Source organism: Mixophyes fleayi, chromosome 11 (genome assembly GCF_038048845.1).
Source record: "Mixophyes fleayi isolate aMixFle1 chromosome 11, aMixFle1.hap1, whole genome shotgun sequence".
In the NCBI taxonomy this organism is placed as follows: Eukaryota; Metazoa; Chordata; class Amphibia; order Anura; family Limnodynastidae; genus Mixophyes; species Mixophyes fleayi.
This window is the reverse complement of record NC_134412.1, coordinates 61,664,855-61,686,123: the sequence shown is the minus strand read 5'-3', so window position 1 is coordinate 61,686,123 and position 21,269 is coordinate 61,664,855. Positions and strand designations below refer to the sequence as shown.

At 41.6% G+C, this 21,269-nt stretch overlaps 1 protein-coding gene across 2 annotated transcripts in view; it reads right to left on the bottom strand.

Annotated features, from left to right (window-relative positions):
* HOATZ (HOATZ cilia and flagella associated protein) overlaps positions 1-17,668 on the bottom strand; it is a 49,081-nt gene extending 31,413 nt beyond the window's left edge. For both annotated transcript variants that reach the window (XM_075190017.1, XM_075190018.1), the window contains exons 1-3: positions 17,230-17,668; positions 5,344-5,379; positions 4,006-4,076 (exon numbers count right to left, since the gene is read on the bottom strand). In XM_075190017.1, coding sequence (XP_075046118.1) covers positions 4,006-4,076; positions 5,344-5,379; positions 17,230-17,473 — 351 coding nt within the window. In that variant the 5' untranslated portion in view covers positions 17,474-17,668. The remainder of the gene's footprint in view (positions 1-4,005; positions 4,077-5,343; positions 5,380-17,229) is intronic.
* Positions 17,669-21,269: the final 3,601 nt, after the last annotated feature.

Below are 21,269 nucleotides of genomic sequence, written 5' to 3'. Positions count from 1 at the left end.
AGTGCCCAGAAAGTGAGACTGTGTTGCGTGCCTCATGGCTGAACCAACCATACTGAAAGATCGAAACTGGTCGAGGGTGAAATTCTACATAAAGAACCACATAACAGCTTTAAAGAGGGATCAAACTTGTTGAAATGATGCGCAGTGGTTGAACAGGGCTGTAGCCTTCATGGCTATGTGTCCATGTAAGCGGGCATGCGGATGTCCTCAGACGGCAAGGATACACAAAACTTTCCCTACCATTGCTATTATTTAATAATTTATGTATGCGGGAATGTGGATGTCCTCAGACAGTCAAAATACATGACACTTTCCCCATCTTGCAGTCTGTGTCAGTACTTTATGCAAAGTCAAAGTGTAAATCTCAGGTGGTAACCCTATGATTGTTCTGTCGACAGGGCATTAGATAAGGGGTGTCCCTATACGCCATGTTCTACACCTGGATCCTCATGGTGCAATAAAAACAAGTGTGTGTGTATGTATGTTATGGAATTTAGACTGAAAGCTCCAATGGGGCAGGAACTGATGTGAGTGAGTTCTCTGTACAGTGCTGTGGAATTAATGGCGCTACATAAATAGCTTATGATGATGATAACTCATGTCACTGGGGCTGCCGGACTGCACTGGCCTCTGCATTGTGGAGGTGGGGACTCAAGTATAGAGGGGTGTTTCTGGGTAACTGGAACCCCCCCCCCCCAGTGTGTGCCTGGATGAGTAGACTGCCATTTCTTTTAATATCTAAGTAGCAGGAAGAATGTGGTACAATTAGGAGAAGCATTATATTCTGTGTGTTGAATGATTTATTCCCATAATGTTAGGGAACACCCTTGCAAATTATTAGGAGTGATCTCTTCTTTACTAATATACTCAGATGCACAATGTAACAAAACTAATTTCCAATAATAACTGCACTTTCAGCAAATTTGGCACAAGTTTGAAAAATGTATATTATTCTTAATAATAATAAATCTTAGCTCCAATATTTTTCACCGAGATGGAAAGACCATGACTGCACTGAATAAATACATGAAGGAGTTTAAATACTCAGTATTGAACTATTAAATACGCCTCTGCATATGTCCATTAAAGTACCAAGTAGACCCTAGATTCCACTGACAACAATCAATGTGTAAAGACAAATGTCGGCATTCTTATTTCGATGTGTATTGATTTTCTTTCCAAGAAGATGGACTACAAATGGGTTTTCCACAATTAATATTAATGTGTACGAGCACTACTCCCCTAAATACAGTAATAGTCAAGAAAGAAACTAGTCTATACAATCAATTATAGAAAAACAAAGTCATCAATATTTTGTTTACAAGTCACAGGTTAGTGAAGTATTAAAATGTTCAGTTACTTGAATATAAATATCATGTTTGTTAATTTGAATGTATTATTTAAATAACTTAAAACAACCTATGTCATACTTGCCAACTCTCCCGGAATGTCCGGGAGACTCCCGCATTTTGTGAGAGTCTCCCGGACTCCCGGGCGAGTGTGGCAATCTCCCGAATTCTGCCCACTTCACTAGGAAGTGCCCCACTTCCTAGTGAAGTGGGCAGAATTAGATCTCAAACGCCGTGATTCCCGGTGAATCGCGGCGTTTGGCCCCGCCCCCGCTGTCAAATGACGCAATTTGCGTCATGACGTCACAGGGGGCGGGGCCGAAATGACGCGATTTTGGCCACCCCGCCCCTTCACGCCCCCCTCCACTGGCTGGCTCCCGGAAGGGAGCTGAAGAAAGTAGGTAAGTATGACCTATGTGCAGTTTGAACATTCAAGAACTAACTAGACACGGAGAATAGACAAAGAGTAAGTGCGATTATGCACTCTGACCTTTATCAAGCTTATAATCGCTAATCAATAATATTATCACTTTGTCAGTTTGAACAAAGAGAATAGACCCCACCCACTTTTATTGCACGATTATTTCACGGTGGATATATAGCCCCACCACATGACCTCATATACGATGTGCAGGGCAATACACCTTGATCACTACTGGTCCACCCAAGCACACATCAAGATGAGACGCCTCCGCAATCTCCTACAAATGTGTTTATTTTTTTGCACAGAGAGAATGGAAAAATTATAATGACTGCTGCATACAACTGACTCCTCACTACAAAGGAAGACAAACTATAGAAACTATCAACAGAACGAAATGAAAAAGTACAATACATAAAAGGAAAACAAAATCCTAAATTACACCTGTCTGCCCATTTAAAACAATCCTATAGATACTCTGATATAAAAAGACCTATATTACCTCCTTGTTTATACAAAGATTAACCTTACACTGATCAACCACAACATTAAAGCCTCTGACAAGTGAAGTGAATAACATTACAATGGCACCTGTCAAGGGGTGGGAAATATTAGGCAAAAAGAGAACTGTTAGCTCTAGAAGTTGATGTGTTTGGAGCAGGAAAAATATGCAAGTGTAAGGATCTGAGCGACTTTGACTAGAGCCAAACTGTTATGTTTAGACATCTTGGTCACAGAATCTCCAAAATGGCAGGTCACCCTTGTGGAGTGTCCCCAGTATGCAGTGATTAGTACCTACCAAAAGTGGTCTGAGGAAGGACAACCAGTGAACCAGCAACAGGGTCATGGGCGGCTCAGGATCAGTGATGCACGTGGGGAGCGAAGGCTAGTCCATCTGGTCTAATCCCACAGAAGAGTTACTGTAGCACAAATTGCTGAAAAAGTAAATGCCGACTATGATAGAAAGATGTCAGAACACACGGCAAGCCGGCAGAAGCAGTGTGATGAACTGGGCAATGTTCTGCCTAGAAACCTTGGGTCCTGGCCATCTTGGGGATGTTACTTTGACATGTACCACGTACCTAAATATTGTTGCAGACCAAGTACACCCCTTCATGGCAACCATATTCCCTGACGGCAGAGGCATCTTTCAATAGGATAATGTGCTCTGCACACTGCAAAAATTGGCCAGGAATGGTTTGAGGAACATGACAAATATTTCATGGTGTTGTCTTGGCCTCCAAGATCTCGATCTAATCGAGCATCTGTGGGATGTGCAGGGAAAAGATCCTGATTTCCGGGAGTGCAGGAGTATTGTACAAGTATGTCTGTTAATATGACCCAGAGAGTTCAATTGTCTTTTGCTGTTGTCATCTCTGTTCCTACTTTGATAATTTATGCAGTCTCCTTGGTGAAAGCAGTTGCCGCAACTTCTGCAAACATGGGAAACAAGTGTCCTGACTCTGTGTTCACCAGCCACTATGATGCCAAAGGAAAATACCCGTGCTGGCATATAACCACAAGAGTGCCCATGCACCACAGAGCAAAAGCCTTTTTCCAGACCCAAAGGTTCAGTTTAGATAGATGGTGAAGGACAGTAATGACTGACAGCAGTTGACTCTTGACATTTCTACAGTAACTGGTTCATCTTTCGTGCCGCCACTTTGTACTCTCGTTCATGTGAACCATACCACACCACCAGTAGCTGCACAGAAATGCCAGTCACCACTGGCTGCTTTAATATTGGTGGTTGATAATGCTTCAGTCTGACATCAGCCACATTCACTTTATCCATCATCAGCTATAATTTATTTTCCTCTACTTGGAGTGTCAGCTGTTTCCCACACCAGTTAGACTGTAAGTTTTGGCAGCACCATCTTTATTTTCTGTTTCATGTCATTGTATGTTATTATCTGTATCACAATTCTCTCAATGACCAGCAGTAAATAGTATGTTGTCGTGTTGTCAATAATAATAATATATTATTTTTATTATTATTAATACATTACTTTATATTGCATATCTAGTGCCACTGTATGAGGGTGTAAAATGCTGCCCAAGAAGACTGGTAACACTACTGCAGGGGACTCCAAGGTAATCACTTAGTAGACCTACACACCCTTAAGATTCTGGGAATCAAAGTGACGCACAACAGAACAGCTAAATCAGTAGAACAATGATAAAAATTACATTATATTACATATCTAAAAATAGGACCTGAGACATAATAATTACCTTTTGTAAATAAATGGCCCTTTGTTCTATATCTTGCGCTCTTTGTGCTTCCAATAAGAAACATTCAGTCTCTGCAATAAAACAACACGACTTGTCATAAAAACCAGAATATAAAACATAACAGCATTATTAATGACCTGATATTTATCATTGCAGGTACAATATTTAACAGTAGAGAGCACCTATTGCCTACTACAGGATGGAGAAATTAATTTTGTCAGCTCTACCAGTATTCATAAGAATGCCCACAATTAACTAGGAACTAGTGACAACACCGAGGCACAATGTGCCAAATGCAGACAATCCACTTACGATGAACCACGGTGCAGTACGGTGGCTTAGTGGTTAGCACTTCTGCCTCACAGCACTGGGGTCATGAGTTTGATTCCCAACCATGGCTTTATCCGTGTGGAGTTTGTGTGGGTTCCCTTCGGATGCTCTGGTTTCCTCCCACACCCCAAAAACATACTAGTAGGTTAATTGGCAGCTATTAAGTTGACCTTATTATCTCTCGGTCTATGTATCTATTTTAGAGAAATGAGACTGTATTGGATTAGTCACAGTACACGTGGTTGGTGTTTTTACTATCGTTTAACCATTGGCCAATTTCTCTTGGTATCTTTTTTGACAGCTGTCTGAAATGGACCTTGTAATGTAGCGCTAATAGGCGTTTGTATCCATTAGTCAATATTTGGCTTTGTAGTCACAGTGCAGTGTGTCATAGTCTCTCATGAATTGTGCGTATCCAATATATTGTGTTTATTATATATGCTTTTGTGTTTTGGCTAGGCTTATTATAAGTCTATGAACATCTACTTTTTATATGTTTCCACCATTTTATATATATGTATATATATATATATATTTTTATATTTAGTTCTTAATAGCAATCATCATTTCACTACCAGCCAGCCTTTGAGGTTGAGCGCTGCAGTATATTCAGGTTTTTGTGGTGTTCCTCTCACAGGTGGTTTGCAGCCACTTTGCATATTGCAGCTGCTTGACCATTTGGCCATAGAAGAGAAGTGTATATATTGATTCTTTTAGGGCTTGTTTGAAACATCACTCAGCTCCACTCTAAGTTACACCAGACCTAAATGATAGTTAAAGTAGGACACATCTTTATGTGCACAAAGCACTTCATAAAATGTAACACAATAAAATAAACAGTAAATAACTAAGTACACAAGGCTGGAACAATGCTTGCATGTAACATAGGCCGTTTTGATGGACTAACAGATCAGAAAATATTCCATCATGGTTACTTATAGAATAAAACTCAGTATATAAAAAAATTGAGAATCTACAGTAATGTTGTTGTATGCGCTGTCTACTTACTGAGATCATCCAGGTGCTGCTGTGTATAAGTCTTTCCTAACAATAAAAACAGAAGAAAAATTACTAAATTATCATTTCTTTACAAGACCTATAAATGGAACATAACCCAGCAAAATATTATTAACAATCCAGCATGCTTTCTAATCCCACTGGAATAGTCTTGGTAAAAACATTTATGTAGATACCACATTATCTTTCTCGGACATACGGTATTGCTCATCATAGTAATTTCACTTTTCATTTAAAATAATTCATTGCATGGGATCACTGAGCAAAAGCAAATGTGTATTGATTCCTTTAATTATGTATTCCTGACAAGGCTGTTTCAGCTCCAGTGTCATTTCAGTGAACTCAAGGTCCATTTAATGTAGTGATTAGAGAATTAATGGTCAATAAGGTCGACATAGGTCCAGTACACATTGCTTACTATAGGAGACAACATTCTAGACGAGTGTATTTCTGCATATGCTGTAGCTTATCTTAGTTTCATAGTCTTACATCGTAAAGGGAATCAATACTATTTAATTAAAAAGTCCATAGTGCCTATATATCCATTTGCAAACATATCTTCAATTTACAGACAATTTATTGATTTAATATGCCTGAGTATATATTCTATCTATAAATATGTGAATCTGGTAATGTTCTTTACTTAAATGTGTTTAAATAAATAAAAAAGATAATAAAATTGTTGACATGGTCGAATAATACAGAAAAAAAAAAAGTGTTAAAAAGCTGCAAGAGTACACTATTACCATTATTTGTTATTTCTAGATAAACTAAACATCTATGTCCACAAAGTCAATCTATTGCCCAGTGTTCTTTTAAAGTACTTGAAGAACCATACTGCCTTCTAAAGATATCTCATATATATATATATATATATATATATATATATATATATATATATATATATATATATATATATATATATATATATATACAGTGGCGCACGCAGGGAGGGTTTCTGAGTCTCCAGAAACCCTCAATGCCCACCATATCGGCACTGTCCTATACAGCAGCCGCAACGCTGTCAAAGAAGCGTCCGCGGCGGTGCGCGGGCGCATGCGCAACAGCTCTCTCTCGTGTTTTGTTTTTTTGGTGAGGGGGGGGAAACCTCCTCCTGACAATCCTGCGTGCGCCCCTGATATATATATATATATATATATCCTGCATTTCTCTGTCTATATACGTTCTAGGATGCTATCTCATACTTGTCTATTCTACCAGACTGTCCGGGAAACTCCCGAATTCCAGGTAGGTCTCCCAGACTCCCTGCAGGCAAATCTCCCGCATCCTGCCCACTTCCTAGATGGGATCCAACAGTGCCCTGCCCACTTCTGTCTCCACACTTCACCGCCCCTGGTATTTCCTGGAGGGAAGGGATAGGAAGTTGGTAAGTATGAGGTATCTGAGCACAGGGAGGGAAGCAAAGGAGACAGAATTCTGCAACGGAATGACACAAGTTGGAATTAATTAATGTAAAGAATGGGGTGCAAGAGTCATATATATATATATATATATATATATATATATATATATATATATATATATATATATATTCAGAAGATTGTATCGTTTTACCTTCTTCTAGGGTAGTTGAATGCACTGCAGACCTTTGAAGTTAAATAATTGGACTACAAAGAGTTGTGATGCTGTCCATATGCAACATCATTTTTATTATAATTTAAGTATGTTTGTATTTTTAGATTAAAAAGATAGAAAATACATTAAGGTGGTGAAGAAGCTAATTAATGTTTGCTACATCTAAATTACATCAAGTTTGGTATAATTTTGTTTGCAATTGCATGAGAATGTTTCCAGTGTTATTTATATAGGGTTCACACCTTGTGAACGGTAGTTATAATAATACCACTTTTTCATTCACCAAAAAAGCCAGAACACAGGGATCATAAAAAACAGTTTATACCGGTCTAGAGGTGGGAGGCTGAGGAAAGGACACCTGGCAACCTCAAGGAACAATGGCCAGAGGAAACCACCAATGCCCCGTTTAATACTGTAACTGTGCATCTTTGTGATTTCTCTGCTTCTTACAATCGTACTGTGTGTAAATTGTTCACCTCTGGCTTTAGACACTAGAGCGTTCTAATAGAAGCTTATGTTTGGGGCAACAGGTGCAAGCGTATGTATTTCAAACTCTGCCTTGTAATACTTTGCGAATAAAACCTTTTGTGTTTTGGAACCATAGTGATCATATCGGGGAATCTTTATTGCAAACAACTGATACAGACATAACAAGATAGATCAGCCAAATGAATCACACCAGTCAATTGTTTTGGTTTAACTAGTTACAGCTAGTTTTATTTACTAGGGATGTGCACCGGCCACTTTTGGTGTCTCGTGTTTTGTGTTTTGGGTTCGGATTTGCTTGATGTTTTGGGTTCGGATTTGTTTCGCAAAACACCTGTCGAAAGGTTTTGGTTCGGATTTAAGGTTTTGGATTCGGATTTATTTTGAAAAAAGCATAAAAAGTTCCAAGATCAAGTTTTTGGGCTTATTTTCACTCCTACGCTATTATTAACCTCAATAACATTCAATAACAATCATTTCCACTAATTTCCAGTCTATTCTGAACACTCTCACACCTCACAATATTGTTTTTAGTCCAAAACGTTTCACCGAGGTAGCTTTCTGGACTGCATAGTGGAGTGGTCCCGGTACCCAATTTGGTACCGGGGCCACAATATATCACCCTCAACTGGTCTCAATTCCACCAAAAAAGTATCGGGACTGCGTAGTGGAGTGGTCCCCACAATATAAAAAAAACACTCAACTGGTCTGAATTCCACCAAAAAAGTATCTGGACTGCGTAGTGGAGTGGTCCCCACAATAAAATAAAAAATCCCTCAACTGGTCTGAATTCCACCAAAAAAGTATCTGGACTACGTAGTGGAGTGGTCCCCACAATATAATAAAAAAAACCTCAACTGGTCTGAATTCCACCAAACAAGTATCTGGACTGCGTAGTGGAGTGGCCCCGGTACCCAATTTGATACCGGGGTCACAATATAATAAAAAAAACCTCAATTGTTCTGAATTCCACCAAACAAGTATCTGGACTGCGTAGTGGAGTGGTCCCCACAATATAATAAAAAATCCCTCAACTGGTCTGAATTCCACCAAAAAAGTATCTGGACTGCGTAGTGGAGTGGTCCCCACAATATAATAAAAAAAACCTCAACTGGTCTGAATTCCACCAAACAAGTATCTGGACTGCGTAGTAGAGTGGCCCCGGTACCCAATTTGATACCGGGGCCACAATATAATAAAAAAAAAACTCAATTGTTCTGAATTCCACCAAACAAGTATCTGGACTGCGTAGTGGAGTGGTCCCCACAATATAATAAAAAATCCCTCAACTGGTCTGAATTCCACCAAACAAGTATCTGGACTGCGTAGTGGAGTGGCTCCGGTACCCAATTTGATACCGGGGCCACAATATAATAAAAAAAACCTCAATTGTTCTGAATTCCACCAAACAAGTATCTGGACTGCGTAGTGGAGTGGTCCCCACAATATAATAAAAAATCCCTCAACTGGTCTGAATTCCACCAAAAAAGTATCTGGACTGCGTAGTGGAGTGGCCCCGGTACCCAATTTGGTACCGGGGCCACAATATAATAATAAAACCCTCAACTGGTCTGAATTCCAGTGCACAGATGGCGGACACCGGATGGACGTCTAAAACCAACATAGCAGTTAAGGGCGCAGTTCCTCTTTTTTGTGACTGTACAAACAATTAACGTAGTAATAGAAATGACAGGTTTTGTTTTTTTAAATATAGAAAGAAAGTAGTACTAGAAATGGCAGTTATTTTATTTTTTTTAAATAGAGAAAGAAAGAAGGTAGTAATAGAAATGGCAGTTATTCGAATCCCCAGGAGAGTCTAAGTGGGGTGAGCCACAGAGAGATTATTTCCCTCAGTTTCTCTAACAGGTTGTCAGTGTTGTACCTCTTCTTAAAATCTGTGTTACATAACTACACACACTCGGCAAAGCTTTTACAAATTATCTGCGGCACAGGAGAGTACCACTGGACTGTACATTAATAGCGGTACCTATTATTTTTGGGTACAGCAACAGTGAATGATCGTAGTTAGACTTTTAAATAGCAGTACAAGCTAGATTTTTAAAAATCTTGTAATATTTTTTTCCAATTATTTTTGGAAAATTTTTTATTATTTTTTTTTATTTTTTTTTAAATTAATTTTTTATAATTTTTTTTATAAATTTAAATTTGTTTTTTTAAAACTTTTGGATAACTTGGAAATAACAATGCCCTTAGCAGAACAGACCACAGGACACAGGAAACACAGAAAGAAAGAAGGTAGCAATAGAAATGGCAATTCCTCTTTTTTGGAACTGCACAAACAGTGATGAAAATGAAGGTGGAGCTGGTGGCATGTCACGGTCCTCTTCAGAGGACAATCTCCTGACCAGCAGGTCTTTGCACCGCTGTAGACTTGTGTCCGCCGGAAACAGAGACACAACATACGCTTTAAACCGAGGATCGAGAACGGTGGCCAGAATATATTCCTCTGATTTTAAAAGACTGACCACCCTCGGATCCTGGCAAAGCGTACGAAGGGCTTCATCCACAAGAGCTACATGCTTGGTGGAATCGCAACGGTGTTCCAGCTCCTCCCTCACTTTCTCCAGCTGCTTCTGCAAAAGCCTGATCAGAGGAATCACCTGACTCAAGCTGGCAGTGTTGGAACTGACTTCTCGTGTGGCAAGTTCAAATGACTGCAGAACCTTGCACAACACGGAAATCATTCTCCAGTGCGCTTGACTCAGGCGCATCCCCACTCCTTTTCCTATGTCGTAGGTGGCTGTGTAGGCTTGAATGGCCTTTTGATGCTCCTCCATCCTCTGCAGCATATAGAGGGTGGAGTTCTAGCACGTCACTACCTCTTGTTAATTTAGATTGCAAGGCTTGTAAATACTTTGAAGATAAAAAAAGCAGGCTGCACAGACTGTGGAGCTAGAAAGTGAAATGAAATGGACCACGTTACTTTGGTGGCTATCTATGCCCCCCGCCCTACACTTGTAGTTCAATATAAAAAAAGCAGCCTGCATAGACTGTAGAACAAGAAATTCAAATATACAAAGAGAATTTTGTTGGAAAATAGATGTTTTTGTGCCTAAAATAACCCAATTTAGTGCTCCAACTGTTTTAGAGATAAGTAATCTAATTGTTGAGGTAATAAATCATCCAAAAAAACTGTTTAATTCTTCGTTGGTAGGCCTTCATTTATTCTACACACAAAACAGATTGTCTTCCTCTCCATCTATGCATATTGACAATGCAGCCATCGTCTTTGGATGTATATTACACCCTACACTTATAGTTAAATATGTAAAGAAATAGAAAAAGACAGTTTGCTTTCTGTCTCTATAGGCCCTCCTCCACTTTTTTAAAAAAACAAAAAATTCAGCCATTATAGACTGTACAATACTAATTGACATGGAGAAAGTCAGTTTGGTTTCTGTCTCTCTAGGCCCCCCTCCACTTGTATAAAATACTAATAAATTCAGCCGTTATATACTGTACAATATAAATTGAAATGGACAAAGGCAGTTTGGTATCTGTCTGCATCAGATCCCCTCTCCACTAGGAGTAAAATAGAAAACTATTCAGCCGTTATATAATCTAGAATATGAATAGAAATTGAGAAAGGCAATTTGGTATCTGTCTGCATCATAATCATCAACATCCTCCTCAACGCCAGCTACATCAATATCCTCCTCCCGGTGTACAACATTCACACCTTCATTAGCCAAATCTGTAACTGGACTGTGGGTGATCCCTCCAGCATATGCAGAGGGCGTGCAGCAAATGGTGGAAGGAGCCACCTCTTCCCGTACAGTGATGGGAAGGTCAGGCTTCGCAACCACCAACTCCCTTGGACTCGCCTTGGGGATTTGTGATAATTGCTCTTTAGAAGGCAGAGTTGTTTGCTGTGTTGTTGCTGACAGCATAACTCTCTTAAATTTTTTGTAGGGAGTGGGCGGGAAAGAGGGCTTAGTTCCTTGGGTGAAGCTGAACCACTAGTCATGAACACGGGCCAGGGCCTAATCCGTTCCTTGCCACTGCGTGTCGTAAATGGCATATTGGCAACTTTACGTTTCTCCTCAGATGATTTTAAGTTTCTCTTTTTGCTACTTTTACTGAACTTGGGCTTTTTGGATTTTACATGCCCTGTACTAGGAGATTGGGCATCGGGCTTGCCAGACGACGTTGATGGCATTTCATCGTCTATGTCATGACTAGTGGCAGCAGCTTCAGCATTAGGAGGAAGTAGGACTTGATCTTTCCCTACTTTATCCTCCAAATTTTTGTTCTGCATTATATGTAGCACAAGAGAGTGTACCCCGAAGCCACACACACTCGGCAAAGCCTTTAAAAATTATATGCGGCGCAGGAGAGTACCACTGGACTGGAGTTACACAGCAGTACCACTGGACTTATACTGCAGAATCAGTAACAACAATGGACTTATACTGCAGAATGAGTGAACTTTGTAATATTGCAGTACCAATGTACTTATACTGCAGAATGAGTGAACTTTGTAATATTGCAGTACCAATGGACTTATACTGCAGAATGAGTAAACTTTGTAATATTGCCGTACCACTAGACTTATACTGCTGAATCAGTGAACTTTGTAATATAGCAGTACCAATGGATTTATACTGCAGGATTGTTTTGGGATATTTTTTTTATAATTACTTTTTTTGTAATTTTTTTTATAACTTTTTTCACATTTTTTATAATTTGGGAAGAATGGGGAAATAACAATGCCCTTAGAAGGACAGAGCACAGGACACAGCACCACTGGACTTAACAGGACACAGCACAGGACCCAGCAGCACCACTGAACTCAGAAGGACAGAGCACAGGACACAGCACCACTGGACTGAGCAGAACACAGAGCACAGCACAGCACAGAACTGAACAGCACGAGATATAGTAGGTACAGAGGACGACCTAACACACCCTCCCTCTACCCTGATCAATGCCAAAGTGAAGATGGCGGCGACTAGTGGGGAATTTATAGGATCCGAGTATCGCGAGATCCGAAGCGGAATTATGACTCAGAGCCTCGGTTTCAGTTTTGCAATTGGCGGGAATACCCGGATCTGTCTCGGATCCGGCTCGGATCGGCAACGTTCGGGTGGGCTCGGATTTCAGAAATCCGAGTGCGCTCATCTCTATTATTTACCATGTTCAAAACAAACTAAACATAAACAAAAGTTCCTAGCCTGTCTGGCTTGCTACTAACACACAAGAACACCCTCTCTCAAGTGAGGGACCTTGTGTCCCACACACATACAAAATACAGGACTTACTGGTCATCGTTTGCAGTGTCTTTCAGGAGGCATCCAACCTCCTCCCCAGGTCTGAGAGAGAGTGAGGAAACTGCATAGCAGCTTTTTATCAGCAACTTGCTAGCTGGTTGGAAAACCCATAATGGGCATTATAAATGGAGCCTTCATTTATACCCCAGAGACCCTCACCAGCTTTTCCTAAAGCTAAACACACTCTCTGTGAAATTTTTCCCAACCACAAACAATCTCCCTGGGGCTTTAGAGCACACAAGACAGAAAGCCTGGGACATACAATACTTTGAAAAAATGGTTTTAATCAGGTGTGGAAAAAATGCTGCAAAGTAAGAATGCTTTCAAAAATAGAAGTGTTAATAATTTATTTTTATCAATTAACAAAATGAAAAGTGAATGAACAGAAGAGAAATCTAAATTGCCAGGATGAGAGCATAAAAAATTATGAAAAAGAATATTAAATGCCAGGGCCCAAATAAAATATTGCATTGATACATAAATGAACCTGATTTTCAACTCAGATAAATGTTTGACCAAATGTTTTTAAAAAGGAAACAGTAGGAGGTAATTAGGTTGAGCAAACCCTTTTGTGAGGAGACCTGCTTAAGATATGCAGATCACAGACATCCATTGTTTTTGATCATGCATTCCACTTCCAAATTGACTTCCTTTCAATACGTAGTGTGAACACAAAGAACCACTAAATGTAAATGAGAGAGCCAGGTGCCTAGGTGAGAATCTTGGATTTAAAGGCCACATTTGAAAGCCTATACAGGTATATAGAAATATGGCCTTTAAAGGAAAATGTCTTCATAGTTCATATGTTGGTAAATCTGGGTGCCACTCCATACCAAAGAGCAGAAATCACACCAGGGTTGTGAATGATGGGTACTGAAGTATCCGGGAACAGTTATAACCACATATCTTTGGAAAAGGTATGTCACATTGTCTTAATTCCATCATGTTTGGCATCAAAAGATGGACAAATTCATAGGGGATTTATTAATAATGAAATTGGGTCTGTGCGACGCTCCACAGAAAAGTTAGGTCACATAGTAGAATTGGGTAGTAAATCAGGCAACATGCAAAGGGTGATTGAAAAAAGTATCACAGACAAAACGCCTGGGGGCAGGGACAGGTGTTGAAATGTCTTTAAAAAAACTGAGACCAGTTACAACAAATTGTCAGACTTTTGGGAAAATCAATCCACATTGATAAGCTGTCCATCTTCCTTGCCAATTTCCCATGGCACAGAGTATGCAATTCATGTAAGTGACACACTGAATGTAACCCATTTTATTTGAAACTGTTTTGTTTGTGTATAGCAATCTATTAATCGTTTATAATTTTTTTTTATATCTGGATGCCCTGTACTTTTGTATATTAAACCTATAATTTAATATGTGGCGTCCTTGATACTCTAACGAATCCATTAGCCTGTTAAGAATATAGCTTGAACAAGTTAACCCTTTCAATGCCAGTGTGTGATTTGTTGATAAATTTGATTAACAAGCTGTGCGCGCCTGTATTTACATTTGTGTAACAGTCTGGAGGTGTGAAGAGTTAACCCTTTGCTTACTGGTGTGGGTCTTGCTAGTCTGAGCAGCTAGAAGCCTTGTGTGCCAGTGTGGGACAGTATATTGAGGTCCTATTGCCTGTATTCAATAGGTGATGGCAAACTTGAAGTGTGTGGTGGGTGTGAGCGCTGTTTGGGGCGATTCAGTAGGAGAATAACCTGTGTGATAGGTAAAGAGAGACCGCAGGCTGGAATCGTGTGACCTCATATAGCAAACACCCCAAAGTCACTGCAGCTGGAAGCGTGTTCATGACATAAATCAAATCAATATTTGGTGTGACCACCCTTTGCCTTCAAAACAGCATCAATTTTTCTAGGTACACTTGCACATATCATTTTGTTTCTTCATGTAATCCCAAACAGACTTGATGCTGTTGAGATCAGGGTGTGTGTGTGTGTGTGTGTGTGTGTGTGTGTGTGTGTGTGTGTGACATATCTGGTACACACATAATATACACCTAATTGGTTTTGGGACTATCTTTCTAAAGTTTTATTGAATTCCTGCGATGCTACATTAGGCATCGCAGATCACTAGCTAAAATAGTAAATAGACCCCTTTATTAGGGGCAGATTGGCCATTGAACCTACCATGAATTTTCCTGGTAGGCCGGTGGCCACAGAATGCCGCCTGCCGCTGAATGTTTTTTGTAGGGTTTTATAAAAAAAATAAAAAAAATTATGCTTAGCCCAATTAAGGACCTGGAGCCAGTGGATAGTGTGGTGGCCGCGGAGCCCTCTCTTCAGTGTGACAGCCGGATTTCACATGGGACGTGCACCCCATGACCGATGCAGTCTCATGTGTGTGCACGGTGAGACGCAGAGGAGAAGAGTCTCCAGCGCTACAAGGTAAGTGTGAGGAAAAGGGAGGGGGGGGGCGCGGGCTGCCTGCCTGTTGTCATTGAGTGAGAAGAAGAGTGGGGGCACCTGCTGTCATTTGTAAGGGAAAAGAGGGGGGCCGCTATAGTGTGCATGAGTAGAAAGAAGGGGGGCCGCTATAGTGTGCGTGAGGAGAAATAAGGGGGGCCGCTATAATGTGCGTGAGGAGAAATAAGGGGGGCTGCTATAATGTGTGTGAGGAGAAAGAAGGGGGGCTGCTATAGTGTGTGTGAGGAGAAAGAAGGGGGGCTGCTATAGTGTGTGTGTGATGAGAAAGAAGGGGGGCTGCTATAGTGTGTGTGAGGAGAAAGAAGGGGGGCTGCTATAGTGTGTGTGAGGAGAAAGAAAGGGGGCTGCTATAGTGTGTGAGGAGAAAGAAGGGGGGCTGCTATAGTGTGTGAGGAGAAAGAAGGGGGGCTGCTATTGTGTGTGAGGAGAAAGAAGGGGGGCTGCTATAGTGAGTGTGAGGAGAAAGAAGGGGGGCTGCTATAGTGAGTGTGAGGAGAAAGAATGGGGGCTGCTATAGTATGTGTGAGGAGAAAGAAGGGGGGCTGCTATTGTGTGTGAGGAGAAAGAAGGGGGGCTGCTATAGTGTGCGTGAGGAGAAAGAAGGGGGGCTGCTATAGTGTGCGTGAGGAGAAAGAAGGGGGGCCGCTATAGTGAGTGTGAGGAGAAAGAAGGGGGGCTGCTATAGTGAGTGTGAGGAGAAAGAAGGGGGGCTGCTATAGTATGTGTGAGGAGAAAGAAGGGGGGCTGCTATTGTGTGTGAGGAGAAAGAAGGGGGGCTGCTATAGTGTGCGTGAGGAGAAAGAAGGGGGGCCGCTATAGTGTGCGTGAGGAGAAAGAAGGGGGGCCGCTATAGTGTGCATGAGGAGAAAGAAGGGGGGCTGCTATAATGTGTGTGAGGAGAAAGAAGGGGGGCTGCTATAGTGTGTGTGAGGAGAAAGAAGGGGGGCCGCTATAGTGTGTGTGTGATGAGAAAGGAGGGGGGCTGCTATAGTGTGTGTGAGGAAAAAGAAGGGGGGCTGCTATAGTGTGTGTGAGGAGAAAGAAGGGGGGCTGCTATAGTGTGTGTGAGGAGAAAGAAGGGGGGCTGCTATAGTGTGTGAGGAGAAAGAAGGGGGGCTGCTATAGTGTGTGAGGAGAAAGAAGGGGGGCTGCTATTGTGTGTGAGGAGAAAGAAGGGGGGCTGCTATAGTGAGTGTGAGGAGAAAGAAGGGGGGCTGCTATAGTGAGTATGAGGAGAAAGAAGGGGGGCTGCTATAGTATGTGTGAGGAGAAAGAAGGGGGGCTGCTATTGTGTGTGAGGAGAAAGAAGGGGGGCTGCTATAGTGTGTGTGATATGATGGAAGGTGGGGAGGGTCTGCCTATTCTGAATATGAATTATTTAATGCCAGGGCCTCCAGCATTCCAGAATTCAGACAAGCAGCAGCTGGTCTAAAGCCACCAGCAGCCACATAAAAGTGACAAGAACAGGTAGGAGATACCAGGACAGTCGCAGACTGATCAAATACAATTGTGCCAAAATGCTTTGTAATAGTTAAACTTATTAAACAAAGTCAGATAAGTTTCTATGAAGGGAATATTGGAAGGATGTGTTTGAATGCAAAAACATTTATGTATTTGTATAACAGAGGATTGGCAGCTTTTTCCCTGCATTGCTTTAGAAATGACTGACTGTTTCTTAAGCCATTACATCTAGGGATTCCTAAATGTTACTACAACCAAATTCCAGTAATTCTAAATCCATTCTACTTTTGTGTTAGCCCCACCTACAGCTTTAGCCCCGCCCACAGGAGGCCACTTTAAATTCACAATCCGCCTCTGCCCTTTATTACAAGTGGTCATAAATGTGCATGAAAAAATAGGAGTGAGGCTAATAGTTATTTTATTACAATGTATTTTACTTTTTTCTTTGGGAAATAAATGAATGTTCAACACAATAATATACATGCATTGTGTGTAGGTATGTGTGTGCATTATTAGTTTGAGATAACGTTTATGTGAGCCACATATGTCTCAATGATATTACCATCTTTCCATATCTCCCTCCCCCTGCCAGGTACTCACGCAGTGTGGGATCCCCGGCCGCCCTCAGCCTTTGCTGCATGTTCCCGGACACCAGCCTGGACTCCAGCGGCGGCTGCAGGGTCACCGAGTTCCAGAATATCTTACTGAACATTACATCGCGCTCACAGGAACCGGTGAACACCGTGAGATCGCCGTCCAACTCCTCGGTGCCCTCCATGCCGGGCTGTTTGTGCAGGAAGTCTGTATTGTCATAGTGACCAGACGCAGCGGAGTCAATTACCATAACCCTGCGTTAGTTTGCATTGCATGGTGTAAGCCATTGACTAGGATACAGGGGTACACGCTTTATATAAGTTATATAAACCCAGAAACCCCTGTTACCCTACCCCGTGCCAGTGCCTAAGTCAGTCCTTGTTTGATCTGTTGATATGTTTAGAGAAGCACAATAAAGGCTGCAGTTTTCTATATATATTATGTAGATGTGACACGTTTAATAACATGTCTTCCACGAGAATATTTTTTGCGCCATACCAGTGTTAAAACATTGCAATAAATATAACAAAGCGCAATAAAAAACAAGCGTAAAATAAAAGCACAGGGCAAATCTTGTCTGGATCGTTTGTTTTTCAATAACAATCTAGTTGAAGTTCAGATACCCTGCCTATTGCATAAACAAAATATTTGGCATTTCTAACTAAATTCTTGTGACAATCCAGCCTGTTATTGAAACAATGTATCTTGGCAATCTTGCTCAGAATGACTAAATTAAATCTCCACCCTAGCTTTATTTTTCAGTAATTGTGTGAATTGTTAGATGATGCCCTGTGCCCCCACTGACCGAATCACATGTTGCGATACCTTGTGCCAGCATGAGGGCATCCGCATCAAACACGCACCTCTAAATGCCAGTGAAAACCTGCTGCTTGATGCTGCGTTAGGAGCGGAGCAAAAAATAAAAAGCAGTACATTTGCTCCTGGACAATTCAGGTTATATTGCAAGGGGTGCAAATTAATTTTTGTGTTTGCACACAAGGAACATACTGGCTGCATTGTCATGTAGCATCAGTCCTCATAGTGTGACGGTATATCGTACAGGCACTTCTATACTGGAACTGTCCTCGACAATCTGCAAGCAATTATCTTGCTTGCCACAGTTTCCAGTTCCAGGGCTGAATATACTTTTTTCTCTCTTTTATTGGTGTGTGTGTTCAGGGGGGGACTGAGCTCTCGCTGTGCAGTACTGTGACCTGCTCACTGTCAAACTGCTCCCTCTCCTGGCACAGAGAGTGAAAGATTGTTAGTGATGCCAACCAACTATGCCCTTCAAGCTGTTGTTCAGTAAGCTATCACTGGATCCCTTTTGTTCCAGTAGTGCAGCTAAGCAGAAATGTTCCAACACACCTTCATCCCAGACGTGATAAATAATCATTTCTTAACATAACAAATCACTAAAATAAAGGTAATAGAACACTTGTTCTAGACTGATGTGGATGTGCCTACTTAAATTTGCAAGGGGTTATGGTTTAGTTTCAGGGGGCCTGATTCATTAAGGATCTTAAATGAAGAGGATCCTTATTTCAGTCTCCTGGACAAAACCATGTTACAATGCAAGGGGTGCAAATGAGTGTTGTGTTTTGCACATAAGTTAAATACTGACTGTTTTTTCATGTAGCACACAAATACTTGATAGCTTATTTGTACACTGAAATGTAAAGTTGATATTTGTGTGTTACATGGAAAAACAGTCAGTATTTAACTTATGTGCAAAACAGAAAACTAATTTGCACCCCTTGCATTGTAACATGGTTTTGTCCAGGAGACTGAAATAAGAATCCTCTTCATTTAAGTTCCTTAATGAATCAGGCCCAGGGTGCACATATGTACTGTTTTTGGTTCTGAGCATGTAACAATGAAACAGCAGGGCATAGTGCACAAGACAGAATAAATTACTTAGTAATCATAATTTTAATATTTGTATCCATTAAAGTTGCCAAATACTGAAAGGTCCATTTGTTTTACATCTAATAACTGCAAATTGCTGTCACTTATCTTTGCTTTTAAAATGATCTGTTGATTTTTTTTCTCCCCATATTTGTTTAGGTTCATATCTTTGCATTTTACATAGAGACTGAAAACCCTCTGGAGTTATTTATCTCAAATTTACTTTATAGTACTGTTCTGTGCATGAAGTGTTCCGGTATGAGCAGGGCCGATTAAGGGAATGGAGGCCCCTGGGCTAAAGGGGCCTCCATTCCCCTGTGACCCCCCCCCCCTCCCCGTGGTCCGAGCTGCCCCCAAGGCACTTACCTCCTTCTCCTGGCATTGCAGTCCTTCCCCGGCGCGCTGTGCGCTCTTTACTGAGATCTCGTGAGAGTGAGACTCACGAGATCTCCTCAGTAAGGAGACTACAGCGCGCCGGGGAAGGACCGCAGTGAAAGTGCTCAGCAGCATTGATCGGGCCGGGGGCGCCCTCGCCCCCGACCGATCAATAATGCTGTTGAGCACTTTCAAGGGCCCCCTGGATGCCCGAGGCCCCTGGGCTGTAGCCCAGTTAGCCCTATGGTTAATCCGGCCCTGGGTATGAGACAGCATGTCATACCGGAGACAGCTTCCAATTCTGCGGGCAGTTCCAAGGCTCTGATGATCCTTTTTTCTTTTTTTTAGGGGGGGGGGGGGGGTTGCCCGTGTCATTGGTGGGGGCGAGGCGGAGCTCTCACTGTCACACTGCTCTCTCTTCCACTCTTTCGGCACAGATAGTGGATCCCTGCAAGTGTGTTTAAGGGAGTTCCGAGTCTATTCAGGTAAGATGTATTAAAAGGTCAGGTGACTTAAGGAACCATATTGAAATTGGTTTTGGTAAGGAACTCAGGTAGGATAAGAAAGGCTGAGGCATATCAGAAGTAAGGATAAAAAGTAAAAATCGGGTAAAAATGTAATTGAAAGGAGGAGGGTAGAAGGTTTCCACCGAGATGTGCTGAGGAAAACAAGTCTAGCATCTCATGGCAGCATCATTATTTAATAAGACAAAATAAATGATTGGGAAATCTAAAGGTTGGTACCAGGGCCAGATTAACCATAGGGCTAACTGGGCTACAGCCCAGGGGCCTATGGCATCCAGGGGGCCCTTGAAAGTGCTCAGCAGCAGTATTGATCGGTCGGGGGCGCCCCCGGCGCGATCAGTGCTGCTGAGCACGGTCCTTCTCTGCGGTCCTTCTCTGGCGCGCTGTAGTCTCCTTACTGAGATCTCGTGAGTCTTACTCTCACGAGATCTCCTCAGTAAAAAGTGTACAGTGCACCGGAGAAGGAGGTAAGTGCCGGGGGGGCGCGGGCAGCTTGGATCACGGGGGGGCCTCAAGGGGGAATGGAGGCCCACTTAGCCCAGGGGCCTCCATTCCCTTAATCTGGCCCTGGTTGGTACACACAGGAAAGGGTACACGTGTAAAGTTTAAACCCTCCCAAGCAGTGCTCTAAGTGTGCCGATATGAGAGGGCATGACATACTGCCACTTCTCATACTGTCTTCATTGTAAAACTATCAGATTCCATTCACTTACTTACATTCCCATTACATTTTTCATACCCGTACATCTAAATTTCCACTTTGCCCATTGTGTAGCACACAAATACTTGATTGCTTAATTTTTTTATACTGATATTGCACTAGGCTTCTACAGGAGTTCGTACATAATTGAATTTTCACCATGGAGTCAGCTGCGTGCTAATAAAATTGTTGGAATCAGCTTTTTGGGTAGATCTGATGAATAGCACATGTACAAATAACAAGCACCTACATTTTTCTTAATTATATTTACTCAAGTGAGTTTACAATTTGATTTACGTGGATCTACTTGATACTGCTTATGTTTACTTTCTCACAATTATTGAACCCATAGCAAAGTACTGGTATATATGGATACCAGATATGCAAGGGCGTTCCATCCCTTTGGTAGTAAACTTCCTGATTACCTCCATTCCCCTTCTTACATTATGACAATGTCCCTGTCATACGCAGCCGGCCCTGCTTTCACTAAGATAATGACAGTAGTGTACAGGTCACTGATCCCAAGATCAGACCACTAA